General features: G+C 35.2%; 1 protein-coding gene across 45 annotated transcripts in view; it reads left to right on the top strand.

The window, feature by feature from the left end:
* Nucleotides 1-14,440, top strand: part of LOC139120131 (actin-binding LIM protein 2-like) — a 114,541-nt gene that overhangs the window by 53,827 nt on the left and 46,274 nt on the right. For 44 of the 45 annotated variants that reach the window (XM_070684264.1, XM_070684263.1, XM_070684244.1 and 41 more), the window contains exon 2: nucleotides 3,141-3,326. In XM_070684264.1, coding sequence (XP_070540365.1) covers nucleotides 3,141-3,326 — 186 coding nt within the window. Of the gene's footprint in view, nucleotides 1-3,140; nucleotides 3,327-10,633; nucleotides 10,817-14,440 lie in introns of those variants that run through there. The other variant, XM_070684261.1, reaches the window with a different exon arrangement.

Genomic DNA, 14,440 nt, shown 5'->3' on the forward strand with positions numbered 1-14,440 from the left:
CACAGTCCCCAAATCAATTGTCAAAATTGCCCAACCATCAATAGCAGAAATGGGGAAAATGATGCAATTCTAGGCTTCAGGAATGTTAAAACTTGCTTCATTGTAAAAAGGTGACTTATAATTTGTTTGATTGCACTATGATAAGTGCCCACATATTATTGCCATCAACCTGTGTCGTTGACAAGCCTGTGCATTTTGTCGAAGGTAATCTATCTATGGGTAATTGTATAGTTTAGGTTATTAATGGTTGCTAGAAACATTCCATGAATTCTATGAAACCTGAGCAGAGCTGCACACACAGGAAAATAAATTGTGCCTAAGAGTGCAATGTACAAATTATAGTTTTGATATATATTGCGAATTGCATTAATTAGTGTGCGAGGAACAACATTGATTTGTATTAAAGAAAATAATTGGCATTCATGTATGTTTCACTGGTGAGTCTAGACAGGTAGAAACGTCAATATCCATGTGGAATTTACAAATGAGTTGTTACGCTTTACCAAATATTGGATGACTGTATTGCCTGATGTCAAGTGCAATGTATATTTGAACAAAATGGGCATATTTCTGAAATACAACCCCTTATACATCAATTTAGTGAGAATTTATGCAAAGTTTGTCTTGAAAAGTTGATTACCGGATTTGAATTTGCATAATATTTTACAAGTAGATTTTCCGTTATAATAGTGGTAGTAAATCACATTGTGATAACAATATTGTGAGGAACAATATATGAAACAAGCTTTGAAAAAACATTCAAATTCTGCCTGAGATTTTTACGTTTCAATTGAACATGCTCGGTAGATGTAACTGTTATTTGAATGCAAAATAATGATCATTGATATATCCGTAAAAATAGCATATGTACATTAAATGTTTCATATGCAGACTGTAGTGTTAGCAAATGTACAATATTAAAAGGGTACAATTTTTTGCAAAATTGGTAATGTATATGCAAAGCATCATGGATTTGCGTATGAAGAATTTACCTTCGCTTTCTTTATTTCAATGTTTGATTATTACAGGAAGGAAGTGCAATTAGACACTACCATGAATTTATGTTCAATACTGAACACATCTGCTAGCATTACCTACTGTACATATACATGTACAACAGATACATGTACAGTGTACCGGTAGTATATCCGTGTACTGGTATATACATTACACGCAAACACTTCGGTGTTTTGAAATTTTTTCCAGAAAAGTGGCAAATAGAGGTTGATGGTAGATGGTCGGGGAAAGGAGGAATTTATAGACGGTCTATAATTCCCATTTATGAATGATAAAACTTTTGATTGGAAAATGGCTGACCAAAATGCCTGAATAGGCCTGTGGATTTGAATAGTGCCTGGCTTGAAATGAACTCACTGCATGGACTTAAGCGTAATAACTAAAACAGTTCATAAATTTTTTGAAAGTTCATGTAGCAATTCTGTATGGAAATATAGTATATTATGAACTTGTATGTTATCAATTTATTTGCAAACTTTTAGAAATACTTCATATAATTATATGTAAGATTAGCGGCAGATGAAATACTATAAGAGTCTGATATAGTGCAATGGTCAATGGACCCCACCCATACATTCAATTTGTATATATGCATGCACTGTTTGTTAATACTCTACCACTGCTCAGTATTGGGGTATGTACTGCAGACCTACTGCTAGAGCATGCAGGGTAACATATGTAGTGACGTCATACATGTATATGTACCTCAAGAGATGTGGCACTTAAGGAGTTATGAATTTATGCTGGCTAAAGGTGACACATCAAGGGTGCTGTAAAGCAGATTTAAATGCACATAAATTTTAACCTGTAATCTCGGTAAAACTCTATGCGCAATCCTTGCAAAGAAAAATTCTGCAGCACAAAATTTGAACAGAAAAAACTGGGTGCTCAGGAAGAAATATATCTTCTAGTCCAAGCATATGAACCTAGCATTAAGTTTGCATTCGTTTTTGTCTCTGCGGAGAAATCCAGCGTGACATTTACTGGAAGAAAGCAGCTCAGATCTTGAATACTTGGCGACTGAACGATCCCCAATAAGATATACAATAACTGTGGCCATTACGACCTGCTGAATAGTGTAATAATGACAGGATGTAACCTTGGTAAAAGAACATCAGTAATCCTGGATGAGTTTCAGCAGTGTTGCCCCATTGCCCAGGGGAGCACTCATAGGTTATGAACAAGTCTTTGCAACCAGGTATCAAAAGGTTGACTTCCTATGAAGATTATGCTAATGCATCAAAAAGCCTGTGATGTATAGCAGTCTAGTGTACTGCAATACCACGTATCGAGGGTGTACTTTATTTTGCATACAGTGCCTCTGAGGACCCATCACATTTTATTGGAATATGACATGCCTTTCCATGCCTTTGAATATACATTAAACTTATATGAGCGGCCCAGACAGTAGCTGTTGATAGTAATTTTACTATTTTTTATTCAATAAAACTAAAAACTGGTCATTTTATATCCTTTTCCCCATGGATTTCAAAATAGAAAGTATTAATACTGTTGGTTTTTCCAACACAATTACATAGAGTACAATATGGAGTGTTGTTGCTGGCAAATTCTCTTCTAGACGAAAATTTAGTTTTAAACTTATTATATATGTTAAAGCAGACTGCAAGATTTAGTTGTGTATGCAGTGGGTCTCTGGGTTTGAGTTGGCAGAGACCCATACAGTATACGTACTGAATCTTTCAGTTTAGATGATCAGGTGATGGCTTGGTTTGATGTAAATGAACTCACCATAAAAGTCATGGTCATGTGCGCATTTTTGTGGATTGTACGTCATTGTTCCAAAATAATATTTACTGAAGTAGAGTTCGATCAGCCTGAGCTGTCACTCATCCCCTTTCACTTTGGGAATACCAGTATATTTTCCCAAAGGTCATGCTACAGTTCACTGACCTGAAACCTGAACTTCAGATGACATTTGCCCACCTTGTTGATGACATTGTGTGAACAAGCAAACTTTGAGAGATAGTTAGGCAACCTTGTTACCCCACGCCCCGTCACAATGTCATGTACTTGACAATTCTATGTAACCTGTGTACACATGCATATACATGATCAATCTCCCAAAGTGACCTTTTTTCCTCATTTCTGTCTCACCTTTGCAGGCAACAAACCCAAGAAGGAAAAAGAAAGCAAGAAGGAACTGAAGAAAGAATTAAAGAAAGACTCCAAGAGGGAATCCAAGAAAGATTCCAAGAAAGTCATCTGCGGAAAGTGCAACAAGTCATGCACTGGAGAAGTACTCCGAGTTCAAGACAAACACTTCCATGTTAAATGTTTTATCTGTAAAGGTAAGATAAAACTTTCAATTCTACCTATCTTTTCATTTGCATGTGTCAAATTTTGTTAGTTTCTGAAGGGCTTTCCAATCCCCTGTCATTGATTAAGTAAATACTCATTAAATAAATTTGCAGTGCCAATACTTTAGGTATGGTTCATGTGTTTACCTGTGTAAACACAACACGTGCATACTTAGCTCATCAATTTGATTCCACTGCCAGAGCATGTCCTTGACTTGTCATTAGCCTTGGTGTGTATAAAATCAATTGCGCCTTTATTTTCACAGATTTGCGACAGTGAAAGTTTCAAGGTAGCAAATCCAATATTTGCAGTTAATAATACAATGTCCTTTTCCCCTGCAAAGGGACATACTGAGCTTCATGCAGTTAGTAATCACTTGCTATTACCTTCTAAATTGACTCAATCCTCCAATTATTTTTGAAAGCTGCACAGTAATTAACTTTGTGACCCAAACACATCAAATCAATGTGAGAATTCCTTTACAATTCTTGTATGTTATTCATGCACACAATAAAACTACCTGTCGATTTCATGGAATTCACAGAGCAGTAAATTGAATGAATAAAGCTTCCTAAATTACGCCTCAGCATTTGAGTTGGTTCAGAGCATTTCTTGGCTTTTGTGATATGCAAATACATGTATCAAAGTTTCAAATTGTGCCAATAAAGTATGGCTCAGATACAGTGTAATCATCACCATCTCCCAGCTGAGCGGCCTGATCCAGTTTCACTTTGTAAATTCCGTTCGCATATCACGTGAGGGATTCATCTGACACGTTGCTAATCAAACGTTTGTGGTCTGTTTAGACACTTTTCAATATTATTTAAAATTGCTGGTAATTCATACAGCATGAAACCATGATACAGTGTTAAATATAGAATGACATGCCTACAATTATGTAGACATAGGGTGTTACATCACAGACAGTACAGTGTTTTCTTAAATTCCACTGGCGATATATACACTGATATGATAATAGAGCAAGTGTAATTAATATATGATTGAAATGCACATGTGTTTGCCACGTTAATCATTCTTTACTAAATCCGACGGCAAGTTGACAACATTTCCTGGTATTACTCTGTACTCATTCAGCTCAACTTTGGAGAGACTGAAATTGATGAACAGCATCAAACTGAATGAATAATACCGTGTAGTCGTAAAGTGAACCTTTCAGTTTTCTCCTACACTGCTTGTCTCATGATGCCACTAGAGGGCAGCCTTCATAACTAGAGTGAGAGAGCTGTACAGGTTATGTGTGTATTCTGGCTGCTTTGAAAAATAACGTTTTTGCAAATTGCCAATTCATTTCTCATGCATGAAACGCCAATCATTCTATTATCATTAATTCATGTAATTGTTCCCAATCATTTCATGCAAAGACACTTAATATATTTTTCTTTCATATTTATACTCACAAAATTGTTCCATATAGAAAATTATCAATTAAACTGTATTCAAAGTCGATCAATAACTAACTCATGCTTTTCAGCCATCAACTGTCGTTTTTCAGACAACCTACACTGAGCTCATGGTTCTCTAAATTAAAGATTGATGTACATTGTAATGTAAAGAATGGTCAATTCATTCACTGATGTTTTGATAACCATGGTCCTTCCGCTGTATAGAGATTCATATGATGAAATGAAAATTGACTTGTCATCGAAAAATCATCAAAAAATGAACAGGCGTGTATCACTTTGCATTGCAAATTATTTGACAGTTTTAACCCTGACTAAAAATAATGATCAATTTGAAAATGAAGGATTTTTCAATACAAATTTTTTGAGTTGATGGTCAAAAAATGAAGCTTAGTTTCAATATGATAAGTGTACTTTGCTGTGTGATTATGTATGATGTATTGTATACAATTTCAAACTATTCAAACACTAAACAGTTTACTGTTTAATAAATATACTTTATGATTAAAATACAGATGAGCACACTGAAAATTCATTTTGAAAATTGAACATTGACCTCAAACATAAAGAGATACTATAGTTCAGATGGCAGGTTGTGATCATATTTTTATGATTTCAAACGAAACAATCAGCAGCTGGTACATGTGTACCATATGGAGCAGTCTGCCTCTTGCAATTACAAACACCATGCATCAAGGTCGTGTAGTATGGGACTATCACCATTTCTGTACAAAAACTGCATGTAGCAAAGTTCAAAGTGGGTGTGGTCCCGTATTAGTTTCTATGGCACAGTATGTTTTTCAATTTTTTTTTTCACAACATCTGCCAGCCAAATTACTGTACATTATTGAACATATTGCAAATTGCCTAATTAGTTACTTTAATAATGTGATAAATGCTATATTCCACCAATGATCATTGAAATAAACCAGAGCTTTCTTTGTAAAGCCCAGAATGCGCCACAGAAATTGTTACTGCAATGAGGTTGGTGCCAATAATATACAAGTGTAACATTAAAGCTTAAACCCTTTCACCCCCAGTTCCCTGTATACAGGTCCAACTTTACCATAGAAAAACAATGGATTTTGGGACAAACCATGGTGGTGAAAGGGTTAAAAGTGCAGTTTTCTGTGTGAATGTATGAGATAATGAAGTTATTTATCGCAAATTAAATTGTAAATTTCCGGCATTATATTTGTCATCTAGTATTACATGCAGAAAATACAAAAAAATGTCAAATTTGCAACATTTAGAAATATGCTATGTTTAACTGTATTAATTTGCCAGTTGTGTTCAGCATTAAAAATAATTATTATGCCTGTGCACTCAATTCAAAAACTTTGGACTCAGGTAATGTTATGATACATTAAACTACCTTTCTATTCCATTAACTTTGAACTTTTTTGAGATTTCATTTAGTAATATAGATATTTTTTTGAAATCATAAACAGTAGCAGTGAGCGATTGCGTCTTCCTTCTGTGGGGAAATAAATTAGTTTGGCAACATGAAGTATCCTATTATGATACAAATATCAAATATTCAGATGTACCAATCCATAGTGAGATCCAATTTTCACAATTGTGAGGTTTTTTGATAATCCGGAAATATTTAGAAAGTAGTGCAATTTCAAGTCAGCATGAATAATGCCACCTAAAATCAATTTGTAATCTGGAAAGAAAATTTCATAATGTCATGCTTTGTGTTTCGTTGAATGCATGACCTTGTGTTGACTCCAGCAAGTATACTTCAATCTATCATAGTACCTGTATTTCATTTGCCTGAGGTGATGAACATCTACCCTGAAAATTCAATTTCTCTCTCCCCCCCCCCTCAATAATCTGATAGTATTAAGAATGAATCTATGTTAATAGGGTTTGTGGCAAGTATCAATGAAATAAAACTCTAATGTTGGGAAATTCCTGATGTAAACATATGAAATTGTCCAAATAATCATAGTCCTTATATGACACTTTTAATGTACAGAAGTTAAAAGAGAAGGAAAAATGTGATATTATGCTATCTTGTGTGAAGATTTTTGCATTTCAATATGGCAAGAGCTCCAAATAGAAAGAGTTGAAGTGCACCTGTTTTGTATCAGATAAACAGAACAGGAAATATTTGTTCACAGGATTGTAGTGTCAATGCTGCAATGGAAGTCAAAATTCCAAACACACCCCTTTAATCTTCTTATCATGGTAAACAAACTCAGGATCAGATCTTATGTGTGAATGAATTGGCAGTCTGGCTAATCTCACCATTGTTACTCAATATTTATCTTATCTTCATCTGACTTCAATACTACATCCCTTCAATGAGTAATCTTTAATATTGCCAGCTAAAGTCAATATCACAAAAGAGGGTGTCACAGTTCAAGTGTGGCAGACAATGAGTAACATCCTTGAAAATGTACTGATCTAATCATGACTGTTGTTTGAAGCGGGGTCCCTTTACAACACCTTGAAGAGATCAGAGCAGTCACTGAAACCTTTGTTTTGACAGAGTATGTGTCAATGTTATTGTACAAGTATAGACAGCTTAGACTGCTTTGTGCTTTAATGGAGTTTTTATCCTAGAATGACCTGTTGAAGGGCACATACAAGTTTTTTTTTTTTAATTTTAAGTGTTTATTTTGTGTAGTACTGCATTGAACTTGCACAGAAGCTCTGTATTTTGTAGGTATATTGTACAAATGAATGAATTTGTCATAAAGTTGTGTTTTTAGTTGTAACTTTTGATTATTTTGTCACGCTTTATTTTTAATGTCAACTAGTTCCTTATTCTAATCTTCAAAGCACGTTGAGATACACAGTATTCAGCTTGTCAACTCAGCCTGTACATGTCTAGACTGTATTGTTATTGTCAACAAATGAATTCTGGTCCGGACCACAATTTGAATGTAAAAATAATAGTGCATTTTACTTGAATAGACACTGTGTTGACACGCTGAATAGTGGCTGTTAACATATGCTTTGGGGAGTCGAACAAGAATTTGCAATTGAACATTCAAAACAAAAATAGTGGGAAGAAAATCATCAAAAGATATAGCTATTGGCCTTTAATTAGAAAATGAGTGAGTAGATATTTAATGACACTGAACTTTTATAATGTTGAGCACTGCAGTGGTCACATAGCCTGAACATACTTTGCTACAACCATTATACCCATTTAGTCACCTCAATTGTCAAGTATTGGTGCACATATTTAATGGTACCTTAAAACATAATTGTAGTAAACATTAAAAAGTCCAATGTCATTCTCTCATTAACCTAATTGTATGATTTTTCTTGTTGTAGATGTACCATTATTATTGAAGGTAACCGGTGTATGAAAGGTTCCTTTATACTTTCAATTGGCTACCTGCATGTTGTCACAGTATCTTGGCTTTTGTTATGTGTTTAGGGTCCAGGCGGAAAGCTAAATCTTAATCAAAATTATTTCCAAGTCTTTATGTGTTACATGATTGCCATCTTCCAATGTGACTGAATTGTATTCAGTAGAACTGCAAATTTTTATCTTCTCTAAAAAAGAATCCAAAGTTAAGAAAGAATTAATGTGAGAACTGCATCATTTCCTTACTCTTGTATGGCTTGTTCACATACCAGATAATGTACACCGGGTGTACATGTATATTTGCCAGTAGTTGGATAATCTCATCTTATGCTATGTGAAAATAAAACAGGTAGGATTAGAATTTAGCTAGAGTGCAGTATATTTATTATTACTGAATAAATTATCATAAAATGAACTGAGATATTGGTTTGGAAAGTTTTGATGATTCGGACTGATCAGGTTTCAGTTATGTAGACTTTTTGCAGTAAAGTAATGGAATCTTTGCACATCATTTGATTTTCAAATTGACCTCCAATATACAAAATATACACAATTTCCAAAAACTGATTTGAAGCCCAATTTCATGGCCTCAACTTGTCAGGTGGACGAGCATAGAAACATAAGAAAGATAGGGTTAACAGTAGAGCGCCCTCATGAGTCCACCAAGTGATGTGAGTGTAGCAGGTGCACATTGGTATCATATTTCTTAATATAAATGCAAAGAAATTAAAAACACTTGCCTAGAGTACTGCCATTATATGGTTGTTTTTCTGTTGTTTTAAAATGTCCAGTGAGAGAAACCACATGTTAACCCTTTGGGTGCCAAAGTCAATTTTTGTCACCTTTATAAAACATACCCCTGTCAAATTTTTTCAACTTTTTGCCAAAATTTTAATAAAAATCTGTACCAATTAAATGTGATGTCTATTTGGTCCAAAATTATCATAATTATCATAACATTTACAGAAAAATTATAAAACCTGGTAAAATGCTGCAGTAAATTTTGGTGGAAAAATTGCAGCACCCACAGGGTCAAATATTTAAAGATAAGGCACTGTAACAATTTTAATATGTAGTTGTCTTTTATTACTCAAATGTATTGATTGATTGTTTATCATTTATTCTCATTTATGTCATTCATCATGATGCCTATTTACTGTTGTACTGTTGTACTATTTACTGTTGTACTCAATTATCATCTGACATTTACTTGCCATTTAAGTTGTTGAGAAATTCTCTCTGTAATGATTCCTAGAATATAAAAGTTCAAATCTAGTAAATGATGGACCAAGAACTGAAAATCCAGTGATTAACATGAAATATGAAATAACAAAAGTTTGCAACAATGGTGTCCACTTATAACCTCAAGCTTACCATTAAATAGGTTTTGTGCAGCTAGTGTTGCTGGATTCACAAAGACATCCACTGTTGCAACGTGTACTTTTTCATCATATCAGAGGTTGTTAACCCAGTGTTGTTTGATGCGGGTGGGCAAAACCCGTCTGTTATGGTAATGAAAAGTGTTATTGTCCCATGAAAAGCCAAAGCTTTGATGAACTAAAGGCAACCATTGTTCATCATTTCACACTTGTGTGAACATCTTCTACTTTTCTTTGGATCAGGTGTTCTTTCATGCAGGAAAACGTAACCCCAAAATCAACAGAAAAAAATTCTGTAATACGGCAACTAAAAATCGTCCTACATTTTTAATGTGGGTTTGATTTTGTCATAAACAATGGAATACAAAATAAACTTTGTGCTACAAAGCATAAAAGTGTAAAACTTCCAGGCATGCAATGTATCTGACATCATTTATACATTGATCTATTTCTGTTTGCTACTTAACTTTCTAGAATACAAATATACATTTCAATTCTGTATATCATCTTCTATATATATGTCTTAAGGTCACAATACATGTATTAAACTCATTCATCAGTCTGGGCAAAAATCCACACTTTAGTCTCCTTTTAATCTGTGCCCTTTTGATCCGTGCTCACCCTGCAAGTACCCGGCAGGAGTCATGCCTTAGCTATTCATCGGGTGAACAACAGGAATAAAAATAATTCCACGTTTTTCAGCCGTGTTGCCGCTGACCTGATCTTTGAGCGGGGTCTCAAAATAGCAACTTGTGAGCGATTGGATGGAGACTGTTTCCCATCAGAGTGGAAGCCGGGCTGTTCCATAGGGAGAGTGGCGTCATGAATCGGGAGTTCTCCGCCCTTTGGGGGGGTCCTTTCTATTAAGACTTCTTTGTCACGATCAGATGACTTTCCACCGATACAAAAGTCTTGGCTTGTCACATGAATATGTTGGATTTCTCACTGATAATTATGATTTTCAGTGGGTGTCTATGAATCATTCTCTCGATGATACCCCCCTCTACAGAATGGATATCCACCTTGCTTGTCCTTAAAATGTCTGTAATTCATCCTCTAGGGCTGCATTCTTGAAGTCATCTACACCCACCCCTCTTAATGATGACATAATCACCCCGCCCGATAAAAATTTTGCAGGTGCCCATTGTAGCCGGCCTATGTAGTCTAAACCAAGCGCAAGTGCCCCCATTGGAATGTTCAGTCTGGTCACCACCCGGTCGAGATCTGTTCTTTACTTTTCGCTCAAAGACAACAACAGATTGTTACAAAGTTTGATCCTTGACCCGAGGCAGAATTTGACAGTGAAATAGTTCCCACCATGACCTACTTTTGCTTAGTGAAAAAACCATGTGAGTATTACACTTGAGCTAATAATCTTTTTTCTCCTTTTCTCGGTATAACAAGAATTTCAAACTAGCCAGAAGTTATCTTTAAGTTGGCCAAACATTTGTAAACTGTTACTTTCCGATGGCTGTCTTAAATTTTATCTTTTGTTTATGCATGTGATTTACATCACAGGAAAGAGGAAGCCAATCTGCTAGCCAAATGATTTACTCTAATACACAAAGAACATAATACAAAGCCTAGCCTTGATATAATATTTTCAAACTAAGAAATCTAGCGGATTGAGATTAATTTGTTTGCTATCTGCAGTTTTAACAAAAAATGATTGTGTGATCAAGCAGTGAAGTCCTTGGACAAGCCTGGTAACAGTATCTGACTATCACAGTGGTGGTAATATTTTGCAGTTCCAGGCAGCCTCCGAGCAGTTCAAAACAACATACTTGCAGCCCGTCCCAGCGTGTGTATCCCAGTGGAAAATGCCAAAGTCACACTCTTGGATTTTACTGTTCTATCTTCTCAAGTTACCCTATCCCCTTGTAGATTGGAATCGCATGAATCCAAAGCACACAGCAAATATTCTGAGCCTGATAAAAAATACCCAGTATTCTGTGGCTACTGAAACTTTTTTCGGTCATGACATTGACTCACTGGCTTATCTCAGTGATAATGAAATTGGGTGTTGATACAGTTACACAGTGATTATGTAAAGCCATTGACTTTAACTGTGGCTGTGTACATTGCGATAATAGGATTAAGGAGATCCATTATCAGTTGAAATATACAAGGGACATATCACCATCCTCTGGCACTGACCTGAATGAAGCCTATTAGATAGTGCAATTATCCTACAAGACTAATGAGCCATGACTTGCATGTACAAAGTAATTTCTTGTTCGCCGTCGTCGGTACTTCATTTCTGTCCTACATTTACCTATATGGCAAAAGTTAGGCCGTGGCCATTTGTGGTCAAGCGGTCAGTTTGGTACGGTGGTGTTGATGTCTGATGTTCCTGTGGTCATAACCATACAAATTACCATGTGACACACAATTCCTCATTTTTTTGGCCAAATTTTTGACAAATAATGGAGTATGCAGGTTGTACAACTCATTAATAATTCAGACTACACCTGGACGTTTGTGATATATGGGTTTCTATGGATTTTATTCCCAATATATAAAGAAATCTGGGTGTTTGTATATACCTACTCAAAAGCGAAATGAGAACTTAAGGCTTTGTGAATGCATCATGACACTCTTTTGATCTTCTTGTTTCATTTGTCAGGATTAATGCAGCTTTTGATCTTGAGCCAATGTATTTTCAGTATACTATATGATTACTAACACAGTCCGAGAGTCACAAATTCATGAGAAAAAAACCCTAGCTGTGACATATTCATCATTTTGATATTCAATCTGAAGACAGACACTATTCCCGGTGAATTCCAGTTTTATTTATAACGCTTTGAAAAAATGCCAGGACGCCCTATAGATCTCGAATATAACCTTTCCACCTATTTCTTTGGTTACTTTGTTGTATTGCATAATGGGTTCAAAGTAATTTTAGATATATGAAATATTACAAACAGGGTTGAATCAATGACTATGAATTATGCTTGCTTGCTTTGATTAATTATTGCTGATGCAAAATTTATTGAAATATCTCTGGTTTGGTCTTCAAAATTGCTCTCACAGTTCATCTAGGTTGAGTATTTTATGATGGGATTCGACAACTATTTCACTTTATTTCTCTTTCATCATATTTATTTCAGTAAGTTCATCGTGTTGCATCAAAGTGATACAGCTTCCATTTCTTTGAACATGGAATTGGTTAATAATGCTGAAATGGCTATTTAATGCACATCTATACTATGTGCCGCGTTGTGCTAGTATGTTTATCATATTGAAATAACAGATGAGTGGTACTGAAAAACTTGCTACAGATCATGAACAACACAGGCAGTGATATTTTTATTTCATTTTTTTTTCCAAACAAGTAACATTGTATCAAGTTATAAGTCTGAGTCATAATCATCCTTGACACGTTATAGTCACACAGTGTCTCTGTAACACAAGAATGTTATGCCGCGAAAACACTACGAAAGTCGAAAGTCGTAAACATGTTGATTTGAGCTGCTGGGCAGTGTATCAATTTCTTCGGATGAAATGATGTTGGAGGTTGATCATTAACAATGAAAGACATCCCACAGTATGCGGGACAATTCATACTTAATGTTGTTGTTTCTTTGCAGAACAAGCTTAGTCTGTTTTTTTTTACAAGACGTTAGTATTTGGAAGTGGGTACAGTCATGCTGGTACTTGATGATTCAAATGGTCGGCTCACCCTCCTATTTTATTCAAATGTCATTCTCATATTTTATCAATTCAAGCCGTTTAAGTGTCACCGTGATACCAAAATACTTTGTGGGAATGGATATGTCGGAATGTTTCAGGATCAAAATCTCATCATCCAGGTTTGATTCTGAAACATTCAGAGATGATCCCCTACTGCAGAGGATTTTATTACTAGCTGTATCAGTTTGCTCAATTTTTATCCCACCGGTATGCAGGTTTTATTTAGCCTTTCCTTTTGGGTTTTTCACTATTTTCAAGTCTCAGGTTGTATTGTTCAATTCCTTTGTAGCTGCACACTCCATTTGCCAAACACAGAAATGATAAAAACAGACAATTATCAGAGTCTACCCAAAAGTAAAAGCCAAACTTGATACAGATCCTTTGTAATCTGGCGTCCATCCAGCATCACATGCTCTTGTTCCTTTTGTTGTTTACGCTTTCAGTAAGGAAGTTAGCTACAGCCCTCCAACATTGTTAGTATTGATATTACTGTGGGATCATCCTTGAGATGAAAAGTTCAAAGGTCATGGATCCTGGTATGCGAAACTGTTCAATTACAATGCCAGAAAAAATAAGCTGGTGATAGCGCAATTTATATATAAATCTAACTTTACAAACTTATTGTAAAGGACCTTTTACATGGAATTTTTCATCCATATATAGTGACTTGGGAAAAGTTTGTAAATTACTTCGTGGGTGAATAAATTGCATTCCAAGTAGTGTCAGGTATTCAGTTAGTTTGAAATGTATCAACAGCTGCCACCTTGTCTGTTCAGTGTGAAAAGCTAGAAGTTGTAAGTATCTGTGGGTGTGGGTATTAAACACCAGAGAAATATAATTTGTATAAGTTGTTGTACCTATAAGTTGTTTTCATGACATAAGATGGGCCCTCATCTAAAGCACACATTAACCAGTAGATCTTTGCTTCAGAAAGAAGATTGATCGACAGACATCATTAAATTCATGTAAAAGCTTCTCAGAATGCAGAGTTGGTGAAAAAAAAACGAAAATTATGGAGTAGTATAGCAATAATTTCATCATCATGACAAGTTGTACCAATATACCGGTATTGATAATGGTATTGATAATCAGCAGTGTTTACTTACCAAATTTGAAATATGTGATTAAAAATCAAGTTTGGTTAGGAGATATGTGCCTGGATTAGCCAATTATTGATAGTAGATTTTATGGTACTGCCAAAATTCAAGCACCTAGTGCCGTTCAAAACTTGACACATTCATGATGTGCATATGTGAATCTTCCATGACTGACCACAG

The sequence above is a fragment of the Ptychodera flava genome, chromosome 20 (assembly GCF_041260155.1).
Source record: "Ptychodera flava strain L36383 chromosome 20, AS_Pfla_20210202, whole genome shotgun sequence".
NCBI lineage: Eukaryota > Metazoa > Hemichordata > Enteropneusta > Ptychoderidae > Ptychodera > Ptychodera flava.